Source organism: Culex pipiens, chromosome 1 (assembly GCF_016801865.2).
Source record: "Culex pipiens pallens isolate TS chromosome 1, TS_CPP_V2, whole genome shotgun sequence".
Taxonomy (NCBI): Eukaryota; Metazoa; Arthropoda; class Insecta; order Diptera; family Culicidae; genus Culex; species Culex pipiens.
The window spans coordinates 107,300,711-107,317,409 of record NC_068937.1 but is presented as its reverse complement, the minus strand read 5'-3'; the positions used below and the strand labels follow the sequence as shown (position 1 = coordinate 107,317,409).

Below are 16,699 nucleotides of genomic sequence, written 5' to 3'. Positions count from 1 at the left end.
TGCATTACCCGTGGGAGGGCCTTGATTATGTCATTTGGTATGAAAATTATCGCTAGAACTGCTGTAAAGCAGCTTCCTGAAACTCTCCCAACCATCCCCTATGATCCCCCCCAGTCCTCGGGGACCATTCGACACTTTCAATCCCCTCCCGCCTGCTGGTCACAATCGGGGCACAGCCGCCCCCTCAGGGGCTGTGTGATGTGACTAATTAATCAATCACGGGGAGGGTTCAGCTATACGCGACTAGCCTACAAGTATACCATATTGCAGGGCTGGCTCGGCTATTCAACATTCCGCTGACGAGTCATCCGTTGCAGTGCAGCTGTATTTTTTTCACCCCGACGGCGGATGCAGGCACACATTCTTTATCGCTGCACGATCAGAACTTTCGACCCCCGACCACCCTTCCTTTGCTGCAGTGCCGGTGCCGCGAAGCTGATTTTGCATGCAATCAGAGTTGGAGTGGGGATGGATATCGCATGCATTTGCATTCGTAATAGAATTCCACCTGATTCAAGAATAACTCGCCGGAACCAACACGAAACTTGGCGTGGGATGACGGGGGGGAGGTTCTACAGTGCTGAACGAATTTGTCGGTACGAGAAGTTTGAAATTTCAACTAGTTCTACTCGGTACAACATACTGAACTCCACTGTAGCACGGATTACGGATCTATTACGCGACCCAGGTACCATTCACCACATGCAATTAGATGTGAATCATCTCTGTGATGGTCGTCGGTCGAGTCGGTCTCGAGTGTGGTGGCGTTAGTAGCCGCGGTCGCGACCGTAGAACGACGCCGTAAAGTCAGGCCATTGAAGCCCATCAACCGGCAATCCAGAATACCGGATGGCCCTGAATGGACCGGATTCTTTTCTAGCAATCTACCGAGAGTTCTGGGATGTGCTGGAAACTATCATCTCGTCTCCACCACGAACAAACGAGAGCTGAACAAGCTCGCAAACTGCTTTCGAACCCGAGAGTACAGTTCTGTTTGATGTAAAATTGCGGTTCTTCCTCTGATTTGTGTAATGCGAAGAATCCGTTTGAACTGGGATTTAGGCCTATCGATTGCTCTACCTGTAAGCCGTCGCTCTCTCTCTCTTCCTTAGCAAGAGGAAGTTCAAGTTCTGCAGATAACAGCACAGAGATTTGGAAAGGGTTTCCCTGACGTAACGAGGGTGTACAATACCCTTCGGGCAGAATGTGGCAGTTTCAGATTGATCTGTTATGCGTGTGGGTTAGAGGCTTTTTCAACTATCTTTCAAGTCGATCCTTTGGATTGGATTGCTTGTTTACTCGTTGATGTGTTTAATTTCTGAGAGTAGTTTGATGTATCTGAGTCCTGTAGATAACTGTTGAATAAGGAGTGAAATCTTCTTGTGTAAACAACTTAAAAGTGATGTTTGAGATTTCACGAGTTGTTTCACATTTTTGTTGTTCTCTTCAATCTTGCTACGTAATTCAAAATGCTCAAATAAAACACACTGTTTGTTTTACTAAGGCATCGTCACGGTTGCGAGAGCGAAATTGCCTTTGTACGAAACAATAATTACTGCTGAAACAGCAACCGAACGGGATTGTTATCGTGACTTTGGTATCACGCAAAACCAGCATGTTAATTCAATCGAAAAACCGTGACCGCACGCAAATCAACTATGAAAATCAGTATGAGTGAAGATTGCTAAATTAAGTCCGATTAGAGGAATAGTGGAATCAGCAAAATGGCGTTAACCTATAGCTTCTAAAAAGCATTTTTAAACAAAAACCAAGTAATAAATAATTCAGTAGGAAAGAGCAAGCAAGTTTTTTTTTTTTTTTTTTGTAAGTTGATTAAAAGTGGACGGAAAGACGGAAAGGACAGTGGAAATTGAGTGCTGAGATTTCGAGCATGATAATTGTAGTCGCTGAGAACTGACAACCATTAAAATCATAAAAAAAAAATCTATTTTTTAATTTTATATTGCTTGACTTTGTGGGGCCAGTAGTATTTTTCGATGAAATATTTCTAAAATTTTCGATTCAAGTCAAGCGTCCTGATTGCTCGCAATCCTTCCCTTCACTCGTGAGAATGAATCGGACGCGATGCAAATCTGCTCTGATAAATTCTTACCATTTGTCACTACAACAACAACCGCTACTGAATAATCTCTCTTCTGCTCTCCTACTCTCACTTTGTTCGGCTCAAACTCAGATTGGCTCAGATAAACCGATTACGGTTTTTCGCTCTTCAGGTTGATTCTAAAATAATCATTCAATCATGAATTCGATTGCTCAAAATCAATGTTATAAACAACATTTTTAAAATATTTCGTTTACACCACATCAAAGACGCATTCGGCGTCAACTTACACCATGCACAATTCAAATTGACGGTCATCTGTGGTAGTGCGTGCCAAACGAGTGTGAAGCGATCTGTCAAATCGCTCGCTACATACGAATCGTGGTAGCTTACGATTGGTAGCGCATTTTGATCGGCATCGAGTGAGTTAATCCTGATCTTCGAACCGAACATTAGGACCCTTGAAGACTTACTTTAATTTTTTTTATAAATTTCAGGCTTTTATCGTTGTCTTGAATTTAAAATAATAAAAATTTTTTATTTCATATATTTAAATGATAAAATTTAACTAAATGTTTCACGTTCTTTAAGTTTAAATGCATTCAGTATTCTACGTTCAGCTTTTCCAATAGATTCAAATACACCAGAGAACTCACAAGAGAACTCTATCGTAATAATATCGTTACGAATAGTGCCAAAGAAGAGTTCCACAATCTCAGCACAAATCTTGCGAATCAACGAGTTCAAAAGCACTTCTGCTCGCCAGATGGTCAATGGCGATGAATGAGCGAAAAAGGAGATTTGTGATTCGGGCAACTAGTCAATTGTTGAACCTCACAGCTTGTTTGTTGATTTAAAAGTTAAAAATATTCAACACTAAATAGTTATTCAATAATTGTCGATAATTGTCAAAATACCCCAGTCCACCTTACTTTAGACCAATGTTGTACCTGTGAGATCGCGAACCTGGCTAAACAATCAAAGGGGAAGCAGTGCACTGTGCACTAGGACAGGTAGAAAATGTGGAATATCTATAAAAACGATCGCCAGACTTACTGGCTGGCCTTTCTTGCTGCCTGCGCAAGGAATTATTCATAGAAACCGAATCCCGCCAGCCCGCTAGCCTCGGGGGATGAAAAGAAGGTGGAAAGATTACATGATTTTTCTCACGCTTCGTGTTTCGAGCTGGAATAGAAGCAACCCCTTGGAAAGATGTTTAACTGATGGACCCATAATCGGGGAGGAATTTGAGTCCCGGAGGCCATTACGGTGACGACGGCAGTCGTTTTTGGGTCATTTAGGGAGACAGAAAGAGGCCGAAATACCATTAGTGATGATCGGATTTCTTCAACGTTTGGGTTTTCCGGGGTGGTGGTGGGAATTGTCAACACCGACCAGTGCAAGTAACGAAGGTTGATGGGAATTTTCGAACGATTGCAGTTTCCATTTTTCGGAAAAAGCCAATCGAGCTTCTGCAGCAGCAGTAGCAATGTAATTTGATAGCATTTCGAGCTCCTCGCTGGAAGCCAGGAAACTAGCTGGAATGGTTACATAAAACAAAATATGAACCACCTGCCAGCCAGAAATCTTTCCCGAGAAGAAGCGGGGTTTCTCACAACCGTCAGCCCCGGCCTCGCACAATGGAGTTGAGCATGAACATATATGAAAAGCTGCCTCGTTGTGCACATTCACCGATTCCCAGTGAGGAAACCTGCCAGTACTTTTTACATTAAATTGTACATCATGCCTCCGCTAGGAGGACTACACTCTGTCTGTGTGCACGGTGAAAGAGAGTCTCTGCCATATATGCGCCATCAATTTTATTTTATTTTATTCCATTAGGTAAACGGGCCAAAAAGCCCGCGCAAGGTACACGAAGAATCTGCCTTTCGAATGTTGTACTGCGCGATGGCAAAGACGGAACGGAGTCTTGTACGACCCTTCTCCTGCCAGGTTAGAGAGATTGCTCAACCGGCGACAACCGGTTACAATTGCCGATCACTACTGCGTTGCCGTTGTGCCAACTTGTAATGTTTACATTAAATTTTGCGCGATTTTGGGAAAAATGTATGGCGTGTGGCAAATTTGCACAGAAATGTGTGATTTTTACCAAAAGTACACCCAAACTGAGGTCAGAATGCGACAAGATAGCACAACGGCGTCGCTCACAGCTAGAGAGTTTGCAGAAGCTTGACGCAGCAAACGGCTCGACAGAGACTGGTGTGGTGGAGTGAGCTTAAATCAAACCTGACAGTGATGCGAATAAAATGTAGATAATTTGTGAAATAGGCCTGATGCGTCTCATATGGATATACGACGCTCGACGCTCGAAACCGGCTCGACCATCTTTTGGTGTTGTACACATATTGCTAAATTAAATCCACTTGCGCTTAAAACGGCACACGAAGAAGTGATGTTGCATTCTTTGCGTTGAGTAATTTAACGTTCAATTTAGGAAAGTGTTCGGGTGTGTTGTAACGCACGTTGCTTGATGAACGTATTAGTCGGTTATGCGTCTCCAGTGATGGACATCTTAAGCTCGATGGTGCGGCTTTTAAGATGGGTTTGCTTCGAGTTGTGGAATTCAGTTTGACATGGGGATTGTGGCCTCGGTTCGGATATGGTGCTGAGAGAAAAAATTGTAAACATTTTTGTACACTTTACTCGAAGTCTGACGGATGTTATGCTAAAGGATGCCAAGTGACGGCGCACTGACAACTCATGCGTCGTCAGAACTGACAAATCTACAATACCTTTATCTTTAGATCGTGTAATGTGTGAAACAAGGTCGATAACATTATCGTGATTCGATAACGATAACGAAACTTTTATCGTTATCGTCGGGACGGCGATAACCAATTAATTAAATTAAAATTACCGTCATCTGCGGTAAATCAGTCTGAACAGGGATACAGTTTTAAGAGGAATTTAAAACACAATGAAACGTTGCATAATTCACCTTTAGGTGGTTACCGCCTTCCACCTTCCAAAACAAAAAAAAAATAATCAAAATTTCTGAGATCCAGCCTTTAAAAGTGTATAAATAACACTTAAGTGCTAACAACTTCTGATAGAGTTGACAGATCTTCGATGGCTTATTGGAAAGGTCTTTTGAATACCTTTCTAAAAATGTGTATAACATAACGGGTTTTCTTACAAAAACCACCCTTTTTACAATCTTCCGGACTTTTGTTAAAATCGTTTTTTTTTGTGCAAAACTTTTGAAGTATTTTTCTAAACTTCATAATATTAACTAGGGTCTTACGGGATCCCAAGACGGATCGAATGAGATTAAAACGGTCCAAATCGGTTGGGTTGGGTGCACTGACTCACACCCAGACACACGCACAGATATTTGTTCAGAATTTGATTCTGAGTCGATAGGTATACATGAAGGTGGGAGTCGCGAGGTCGAATTAAGATGTTCATTTTACGAGTGATTTTATAACCTTTCCTCAGTAAAGTGAGGAAGGCAAAAACTGAACTTTGGAAGCTACAGTATTTTTTTTCCAACATACTTTTTCGAAAATACTCAAGTTTTCATAATTTGCAATATGGGTATCAAATGGCACAAAATTTTGTATAGATTTCAACTGTATAACAAATATTTGTTTCGTATTATTTCACATTTAGCATCAAATTTAAGCATTGCAATCCCATCTTAGTAAAATGTGAGTGACTTCCTGTTGCATTCACAAATTCAATTTCTCAATATTTCAATAGTGCTATTTTGACGGCCTTCTTGAATTCAAAATTTCCAAATCACATTTGAGGCATTATTTGGGTCATGTTTGAGATCAACTATCTGAACTACGATGATTTTTTTCCGTGATTCGATTACCTGAAGTGATTTTTATTTCTAGGCCTTTGAGTAACTAAGTCTAGACTGTTTTACACTTCTGAGTGTTTAATACTAGAAGTTTCACAAAATACCGTATTTTTTTTGTAAAAAAAAACAAGTTTGCAACACTAAAAATTGTAATTTAGTAATTTCACGTCGCTATTGTGAATTATGAAAAAATACTGTATTAAAAAAGGGAAGTTTGTAAAACAAAGTAAAAATGTAAAAAATAATTCAACGCCTTTTAATACCCATTTATACTCTTTTGTACTATCTAGTTAGGAAAACCAGCAAGCTTAGTTCAAGAGAGCACACCGGCATCGATTAAAGGCCATTGCAAATTTTATTCCAAGTTGTTGTCTCTCCCTCCGCCAAAAATAAAAAAAAGTTAGATTGCAAAAAAAAAAAATATTGCTGAATTTATCCAAAAAAGTTGTACAATTGATTATAAAATATTTCAAATGCACTGAATAAGAAATATTTTCATATTTTTAATCATAAAGCGCACTTTAAAATTTTTTGCTTATTATGAATTTCTGGACCACAAAAAATTAAAAAAAAAACTTTAGGAAAACAAAATATGTTCATATATTCATTAAATTTTTGCTTAATTTCGGTAGTAGCACAACTGTAATAATGTTTAAAGCATTTTGTGATACTTTTTGCTTCAAAATGTTGAAAAACTGGCTTGAATTTTTAAATTAAGTTTTTTTTTCGATTGTCTATTCAGGCTACATTGTATAACGCTTTTTGTGCACTTTTCATCATATAAAGACTTTAAAAAAAATTTAAAATGTTTTTACAAATTTTGAATTTTGTTACCACACATCGGTAGAAGGCTTAAAAAAAGGTTGATATTCTGTATATTTTATACATAAGCATAACTGTAATCGTGCGTAATTAATTTTGCGATACTTTTTGTTTCTAAATTTCGAGAATCAGGCGTGAAATTAGTAATTTTGTTGTTTAAATATTTTGCAGTTTTTTGCATAATCGTTTGGCAAATGTCTTCCTTATTCCCAAAACTTTGAACTTTATTAATACTTAAGCACCTTTTTTGCGACCGAGCCAAGTAGCCAAGTGGCAATACAACTGGTGATCTTTTCCCTTCTGGAATCGATTGCTTTGTAAATGTGGCCCCGATACTCTTTATGGGTCATGGGATATTTTTTTTTTACTAACTCTTTTTTTGCGGGATGTGCACTGTGCAGTAGTTCAGCGAACCAGATTATAAACTCGGATTTAAATTAAGAAAATTTAAAATGAAATTCCAGCTCTACAGTCAAGGTTTTATTACAGGAACTTTTTCGTATTCATCAAAACTATCCAACACCTGTTTACCACAGACCGAACAAAAAAATCAATCTGTGCCAGGAAAACAATCACCCCGCTTCTATTCTGTACAAATAAGCGATTATAACTTTTCTTGTTATCCACGGCGAAGCCCACGCCACTTTTCTGCTCAATCATCGTAATTCTCCTCCTGCAAACCCCGGACTGGCACACGTACCAGTAGATTCCGTGGAATTCCCCCGTCCGCGTCGTGGTTGATGAACGACGGGCAGTAGCTCCCATGTGTCAGGTTCAAGGGCCACGAACCACTCAAGAGTTCAAATGCCGCCCTACCAGCACCGGCAGCAGTCGGTGCCTTAAGAAAATAAACAATCATTCCCAGCCCATTCTCAGGAGGTTCGTCGCTTCTTCTTCTTGGTTATGATTCTAAGGTGGGCAATATGCTCATCTGGAGAGCGCGCCCGGCTCATCTCTTAACCACCTGTTGCTGTTCTTTTTGGATGGGATGGGGGGGAGATCTCTCCTTAACTTCTATTCGTGACCATACCCGACATTGTGTGGCCGTTTGTTCAGCAGCAGCGGCAGCATGAATGAAAGTGACGGCCCCGACTGCTACCACAGCTCGTAATTCTACGGAAAATGTGCGTCCAAAAGCGATTCTGAGGCTGCAACCAGAGAAAACATAACCTTCAAGAGCTGGGACTCTATCTAAACGACCGTTTGTGAGATCATATCGAATATCTTGTGGGTTGCACCAACAAACTTTCGATTAGGGCAAAGGAAAGACCAAATTTTGAGCCGAAGACCCTCAAGGGTCAGGTTCCGTTGAGGATGCAATATGTTGTTGCGACCTCAGCCTGATGTTGTTCTCGTGTTGGTATGTTTTCACGGTGTAATCCGGTATTTTATTCAGGGGGTTTGTTTGCTTAGTTCGGAGCGGGCCAAGAATAGACGCAAAGAGGACGAACCCGTGAGAAATGAAAATATGGGAATCCGACAATATAATGTCATATGGAGCGCGCAAGAGTCGAGTCGAGCATAATGGGCCCTCTAATGGGGTCTCTCAACGGCAGCGCTGTCCTGCTACAACCAGACCAGACCAGACTAGCAGCAGCAGCAATAGAAGGGTACCTGGTCGACAGTCGGTGAAGTCGTCATTGCCATTCGTGGTCTCGTTGTCGTGATTCAATGAGCGAGATACAGAAGCAGCAGCAGTCATGATGGCATTGCTTCGGCTAGCAGCAGCGACAGTCGTAGTAGTTCTCAAGCTCGTCAATAGGCTGGAGCAGATTCAGGTCAATTTAAATGTGAACGAGTAGTGGTTGAGAGCGACGGGGGAGTTGGAGTTGTTTCATTCCAGGCTTTGTGCCATTCTTGGGTATAGAAGCGGGAACATCATCACAATCAACATTATCTTTGTGATTGCCAACGGTACCATCGGATTGGCTGTTAAATAGATTGATGACATTAAATATGTTTTCGTCTTGGTCTAGGGATTAATTTTTTTTTTTTTTTTGTTTAATACTACCAGACATCAACTTATTTTTTATTTAGTTCAGGCAAACTACCTTAAATTATGAATTTTAAAATAGACCAGTTTCCTCCAAATTCGTCTTATATTTGTGATTAGGTTAAAAAAAATCGAGGGCAGAAACAACGATATAAAAATAATTATTCGAAAATCTTTAACTTCGGAAGAAATTTTGTGATCCATTTGATTTCTTCAAATAAAATAGAACTTTAATAATTATGAGAACAATTTAGAAAAAATGACAAGCTAAAAATTATTTACCAATTTTTTAATGAGCAAAATTTTAAAATATTGAAAAACCGATTTTTTTTTCATTGATTTGACAATAGTTCACGCATTGATTTTTTTAAGGACAATATTCTTGAATTTAAAAACAGTTCACGCGTTTTATTGATGACCCCTTTTCAAAACTATGTTTTGCATTATTCTTCTCCTCCATAAACCTTTATTATTTATCTTTTTTATTGAGCTAACAGCCGGAGGCTGGTTCAGCTTTCTCCATAAAGTATTTTTAAATGACAAAAAAAAAGTTTTTTCAACAAAATATATATCTGCAAAGGTTAACTAAAAAGGGTGCACTTTATCAAAAATAGTTTTGAGTCATTTTCGATAGCAAATTTGATTAAAAAAAATGTATAATGATAAGTAAATTAATTAGTTAATTTATTAAAATTCAACTTTCCGTGTGCCTATTTTTTCTGAAAAGTTTTAATCATAATTAGGGCAACAAGCATTTTGAAAGCAGTTTCAAAAAAAATGTGAAATTTAAAAGTATTTGAAGAAGGTATTGTTCATTACAATATTCTACGAAATGTCGATAATTGATTGTACATTTCCAGCCAAATTTCTTTATTCCGCAAAAAATCAAAAATATTTTGGAAAAGAACTTTATTCAGAATTTGAAAACGCAAAAAAGTTAAAGCTTTTTAGAGAAAAATCTTCGTTAAATTGATTAAAATAACAATGAACAGCTTGAATTTAGTGTGAGGAAAATAAGATATATTTTTTCAAATATTTCGATTACAAACTATGATTTTTATACGATTGGTATAAAATACATCAAATGTTGAAATTAAAAAAATCAAATTATCAATAAATGTAAAAAACTGCTTTTAATGACATTTGCCTGAACTTTATTTAAATACCTACTCAAATTGCTCTATTGCTGAAATTTAGGAAAACATACAAAATTTGATTACAGTTATTATACTGATTCTACTTATGATGAATATGACGTTTAGGATGTGCTCCCATTTAGTGCTTAAGTTTCATCCAAATCAATAAATACAATATTAAAAATCGTGAAATTCGCAAGTAGTTACACTTTTTTTTATATAAAATGCATAGTTTCTTAGTGAAACTTACTAAAATGGTGATTTCGGGTAAAATAAATGTACTTTGGAGCTTTTTAAAACGTGTAGGTCTATTTTGGAAAAAATAATCGAAAAGCTGAAAAAAATCATTTAAATTTAATTTTTGTACTTCGAAATCGTACAGTTAGCATAGGATCCATAACCTTGGGAAGAATTAAATTGAGAAAATGAGTTGTTTCAATAAGCCTTTGTTTTTACCTAACAATATATCGGTAACTATGAACCCTTTGCGAAATTTTCCGATTTTTCAATTACAATATTTTTAATTATTTGGAATAATTCAAAATTCGAACTATGGAGCAATTTATTAATAAAAATACGTTATAAGATTATCCAAATAACATAAAATAATTGAAACATTTAACAATTTGATCTTATATGGTTCTTAACATATTGAGTTTCAACATCATAACGGAGATCGTCGCCTTCAATACATTTTAACCATCGACCTTCATCCCAAACATCTGTAGCTCATTAGCGAGCGCATGCTTTCTAGAAAAGGTAGTTCCAATCAACCATCACGTTGCACGCAGGCAACGCACCAGGATCGATCCCCGAACTCCTCGCACAACATCGATAACCAAGCCCGTTCAGCTGCGTGAAAATTACACATCCGATCAACCGGTGAAGGAAGATGATAGATGAAGAAAGTGCGTCGTGTGCTCCCCAAACAAGAGAGATTTCCAACCGAAAAAAATCAGACCCCCAAATTACCCGGAATTGCTCGAGAGCACCACGCGTGTGCCACCTGCCCAGGATCGGTTGGCCACGCTTATGTTAATTAAACACAAAATACAAGTTTACCCACTGCGCCGAGGAACTCCAGAGGGGAAACCCGCAACACGTTGGCCACCTTGCACCCCAAAAACCAGTTTTTGATGATCTTCCAACTGCATCTCTGGCGTACTGTATTTTGGCGGGGTTTCGTACGTACCTGAGACCTCATACTACACTCAGAGGGGTGTAACTACTCTTGGGTTGGCCTCGACAGCTGCTGCCGTTAATAGCAGATTTTACTGCCAAATTTGACCTCCTGAGAGAAGAGCCCACATTTGCGCTCGGTGCGTCTGGGCCTAATGGAGTTTCTACTTTTGCAGCATCCGCCGCGAGTTGTAACTATTGGCCGAAGATGGACTCGGTCGTCCACGGGCGGGGGTAGATCATCAAATTCTCTTCTACCCCTGCACACATGGACGCCGAAGCGGCACAAATATCGGTCATTTCGAAAATTTTCGCACAATTAAAATTACTCAACGTACCGTTAATGATGGCGCGACGTTCTCGTTTTGGGGCGAGTCCAACGAAAATCTGAAAACGGAGAGCGACGATGATGCTTTTTAATTACGGCTCCAAAGTCACATCATCATCGATCAAATTCCCTTTTTCGGGGCTCGCGCCGCCGTTTTTCCACCAAATTAAATTCCTCCTCCTCAAAAAAAAAACGCGTGGTCGATCCTACGCGTAGAGATGCTGTCCCAAACCTCCAAAGATCGATTTATTATTTTGAAATCAATCATTTCTCACCGTACTCGTCGTAGGCCGGTGCGCGGCAGCTCTTCACGGGCCACTCTAGAAATCAATTTCCTCGTTGTTTTCAGCGGCCGTTTTTTCAATTAACAGTTGCACTTGAAACGCCGACTCTCGAGACGATCCTAGAAACAAAACTCTTACCCCGCGAGACCGACCGTGAGAAAACGCAACTAGAAACTAATTATTTTCTTTCTTGTCTCTTGCTCTTCCAGATCATGCTAACATCTGCCTCGCAGTACCTGTTCTCGGCCCTGGACGGGCGGGTGTACTTTGGCGAAATCTCCGTAGTTCTGCCGGCCCGCTGGCCCAACTCGTGCATCCCGTACAACCAGACGAGAACTTCGGCGGGAGGTGACAGGGCGGACGTCACGATACGATCGCACACCCGCGGGGATTCGTTGATCTGGACGGATCAGTACGCCGGATGTGGCGAGCCGGGAGATCAGATCTACATCGATTCCGAGGTTTTGGGGCGGGACACGATCGGGCGGGAGTTTGTCCGCGAGTGGGCCAAGTATCGGTATGGGGTGTTTGATGAGATCGGGTATGACAAGGATCCGGTTTATCCGAGGTGCTATATCAACGATGATCACGAGGTCAAACTGACTGGATGTTCAGACGCGCCTGTAAATGATCATGGACTCTGTGGAAGTCCAACATCCGCGCCAGTACCTTACAATATCAGCGATATTCTTGATCGTAACGCACGCACCAGTATCATGTTCGCAGCGGAAGCTCCGTCCGTAGCGATGTTCTGCGACGAAGGTACCCACAATCGGTACGCCCCCTCCAAGCACAACCAAATGTGCGATCGTCGTAGCACTCTTGACGTGATCATCAAACACCCAGACTTTGCCAGCGAGAACCCAATCGCCGTGAACCCTTCTGTGATCATCAACACTACGCCCAAGTTCAGCTACAAAACCCGCAAATCAACTCGCTACGTGATCATCATCGACGAAACGCTAGACATGCAACTGCGCGAGTCCTGGAGTTTCCTGCGAAGCGCTATCCGTAAATGGGTCGTGTACGACCTCCCAGCCAACACCGAAATCGGAATGGTCCTCGCGAACGACACCGCCACCGAAAAGATGCTCCAGATATCGTCTCTACACCAGCAAGAGAACAAAGATCTCGTAGCGTCCTTCATCCCATACTCCCCAAGTGATTCACGGCAACCGGCTTGCCTGACCTGTGCCATATCGGACGCGATCAGCATGCTGAACGAACGAACCCGACAGCACGGTCCCGCCAACTCCGTCATCATGGTCATAGCGCCCGGTATGGACTTCTCCATCGACCACAAATCGCTAGCGAACGCGGCACGTGCCTCCAAGATCCGGATCACCACGATCAACTACCCCAACGTGATCCGACGTCAACCGCTGGACGCCCTAGCCCACGGCACCGGAGGTGCTGCCTTCTCCGTGTTCGAGTGCAAGTACAACGGAGAAAAGACCTACCTGACGACTTACTTCGAACTCACCAACGTCCTGTTTAACGTTGGCAAGCTCTACTACGAAGGCAACACCAACGATCTTCCCGTAGAAATCTACCGCAAAGAGCTCGTCGACGTGATCGACGATTCCAACCAGATTTCCAAGCGCACCAGCCGCACCGTCACCGGTAGCTTCATGCTGGATTCCTTCATGGGACCCCCAGCTTATTTCTTCGTGTACATCCACAACCCGGAGAACCCGCTGATCACCAACCTCAAACTGACCAGCCCCAACGGAAACGTCTACACATCGCGCAGCGACGCCCGCTCCCTCGTCAAGCAACTCATGATCTCGGCCGTCCTCAACGAAACCGGCACCTGGACGTACACGATCGACCGGTTCAACGGAAACCCCCAGCCGCACTACGTTCAGGTCATCGCCACCCCCCGCTCCAAGTACGCTCCGGTCATCCAGGCGCGCTCCTGGATCCACCAGAGCCGATCCGGCGGTCCCCCAATCATCTACGCCGAAGTGAAGAAGGGAGACCTCCCCGTCAGCTCCGCCCTGGTCGAGGTGACCGTCACCCGACCGGACAAGGTCTGCCAAGCGGGCACCGGGATGATAACGGAGTGCCGGGAAAAGCTGAAGCTGCTAGACACGGGTGCCGGCGATCCGGACATAACGAAGGGCGACGGCGTATACTCGCGGTACTTTAACGCGGAAGAGTTTGGCGGCGCCGGGGCGTACCAGTTCGAGGTGACCGTGAGCGATAACGGGAACACGGCGTACTCGCTGTCGGAGAGCGCTAGCTATGGAGGTGAGTTTCTTGAAAATCGAGTTGTAAATGTAAACTAATCAATCTTCTCTTCCACCTACAGTGAACCCAACCAACTCGAAACGTTGCTGCGGAAGTGCGATCACGATCCCGTTGAAGCAACCGCTGACGCCGTTCCAGCGAACGCTCCAGCCGATGACCGTGTTCGTAACGCTCGATCAACTAAACGACGAGAACCGCCGGCTGGTGGGTCGCATCAGTGATCTCAGCGCGGACGTCGAGGGCAGGAAGGTTCGCCTCGGTTGGACGTCTCCGGATATGGGTGGGAAAACGGTCGCTCGGTACGAGGTGAAATACGCCACTACTATTAAAGATATTGTGGACAACTTCGACACGGCGGCAGTGCTGTGGCATCACGACAATCCGTTGACCTACTCGATTGGTGACGACAGTACGTTTACGATGAACATTACCCACGAGCCTCATCTGATCGGGCAGATCTTGTACTTTGCCGTAAGACCGTATTCGAAGCTTACGAAGGATGCCGAACCGGGACCGATTTCGAACTACGTTCGAGTGTTTGTCCCGAAGCCAAAGCCGACCACGATGTACCCTTCGTCCAGTTCAAGCGGAACGGAGAGCTATGACTCGATTTGGTCCTCGTACGATGGTATTAACAAGCACCACGATGGAATGGACATCATTCCGAGGATCGCCAAAACCATGGACCTCGGTCTGGAGTTGCTACTTCCGATAATCGCCGGAGTTATCCTGCTGTTAGCACTCATCGTGGTGTACTGCTACTTCTGCGTTGTCAAGAAGCGTCACGATACCCACGACGACGAGCAGAAGAAGCCAATCAAGTCGTTCAAAAGTGATCACAAGCTGTCAAACAGTCACAGCGTGATCGTCACTGCTGGAAATGCATCCTCGCCATCGTCAAACTCCACGACATCGTCTTCATCCTCCCCGAACCACGCAAATCATCATCAGCACATGCCAAATTCAGTGTCCTACGACATGAACCTCAACGATCACCAAACAGTCGGGATCCCGACGATCTACAGCATCGACGACGAAATGATGCTCGCCAAGAAGCGATACAGCACGATGGGACCAACCCACCCGATGGAACAACAGCTCATCGAAGAACTGAAGCAACAGCAACACATCATCGACTCCCAGTCGTTCCTCGTCCCAACGAGCAACAACAATAACTGCGCCGTCAGCATAATCTCCACCGCTTCCAACAACACCACGCTGACCCGTACCTACAACCCCAACCCGACCATCCCCGGAGGTCGCACCCTCAGCCCCTACGAATCCTGGTCCGCGTCCCAACTTCTCCAAGAGCACGATCACCATCACCCGCACCACCAACCCACCCTAATGGACGACCTTGTGGACAACAACGTACCCCAGCAGTTCTACCAAACCCAACCGCACTCCCAGCACGACCAGATGTCCCTGCTGAACAACAATCACCTGCACGAAAGCACCCCGCCTGTCCCACCCCTGCCAATCTACACCACATCCAACAGCAACAACGGCGGCTACATTCCCTCAAACCACGGCTCCAACAGCAGTCTCGGCACGGCGACGCAAAACGGAAGCATCAGCGGAACCGACACCAAGAAGCGACGCAACGTGACCATGGTCTAAGGTGATCCCTTTTTCCCGGTCGCTGGGGCAAGTGGGTACATTACCCGCTTTAGTGCAAGAAGCGAGGGAAGCTAAAGATTTGGATTTCTGAATTGTTTTTATTAATTATGCTTTTCAATCAAATCGAGCTAGTCAAATTGGATAAAATTTTAATTTTACAAAAAGAGACCTTTATTCGATTTCTACGATTTCCTAAGAAGAGGCCAGCATTGTGTCAAGTAAATTTACGTTTTAACCTTCGTTAGTTTTTATGGCAAACTATTGTTTATATTTTATTATTTGTAAAAAGTAACCCCCTGAAACGACAAAACAATCTTTTAGATAGGCGAGAAGCAAGAAAACGGCAAATTGCAAACGTGAGAGCATTTATAGAGCTATATATTAAAAGTGTAAGAATGAAATCCTAAGATTAGTGAGGCGCGGAGACGAAGCCAGAGTATCTATAGATTCAGTAGCATTACGAACAATTTGAGCGCACCGTCAACCCTTTGCCGGGCGAAACCTGCTGTAAACTAAATAAAAATCCTAAACTACCAACTTACAAACAAACCTGTGGCATTCAATATTTATTGTGTAACTGTGTAAAGAGAATAAAAAAATCACCGTGGACGGACTGGATTGCGATGTTCCAGTCCAACTTTATGAGCTTAAGGCTTTAGTGGTTAAGAAATTGTGATGTTTGAACTTATGTATATCTTAATAGTATAATTATAAACAACAAACTGGAGTGACCAAGTGGTGTGCTGTATAATGAAACGGATAAGAATGTGTAATGAACTATTTTTCAACCAAAAGATGCGAAAAATCTCATTAGCCTATAAGCTGTAAATACGTTTTAAAACAAATGGAAATAAATGAAAATGTCAATTCAACACACATTGTTATTTTAGAAATTGAGAAAATTTCCTTTCAAAATATGTTTCGGCTTGTTTCTTGGCGAATAACTTCAATCTACTGTGATAATTATGACATCCGGTTTACGGTCGTGGTTGTCAACAAGCTGATTACAGATATCACCAATCCAGATTTGTTTTTAGGGGTCTTAGATAAGATATTAGTCTTTCAGTCCTAAAAGTACGGGCTGTAACTCTCCGACATGCGAAGAATCGAAGGCGATCGAACTCGACCTTGCTCAACGTTCCGCTGTTACACCTTGTACTGGATCCACGTTGATTTGGACGTTCTCGAGCAAG

At 42.5% G+C, this 16,699-nt stretch overlaps 1 protein-coding gene across 1 annotated transcript in view; it reads left to right on the top strand.

Annotated features, from left to right (window-relative positions):
* LOC120420711 (calcium-activated chloride channel regulator 1-like) overlaps positions 1–16,378 on the top strand; it is a 75,219-nt gene extending 58,841 nt beyond the window's left edge. Inside the window, exons 2-3 of the mRNA XM_039583806.2 lie at positions 11,843–13,886; positions 13,948–16,378. Coding sequence (XP_039439740.1) covers positions 11,843–13,886; positions 13,948–15,506 — 3,603 coding nt within the window. The 3' untranslated portion in view covers positions 15,507–16,378. The remainder of the gene's footprint in view (positions 1–11,842; positions 13,887–13,947) is intronic.
* Positions 16,379–16,699: the final 321 nt, after the last annotated feature.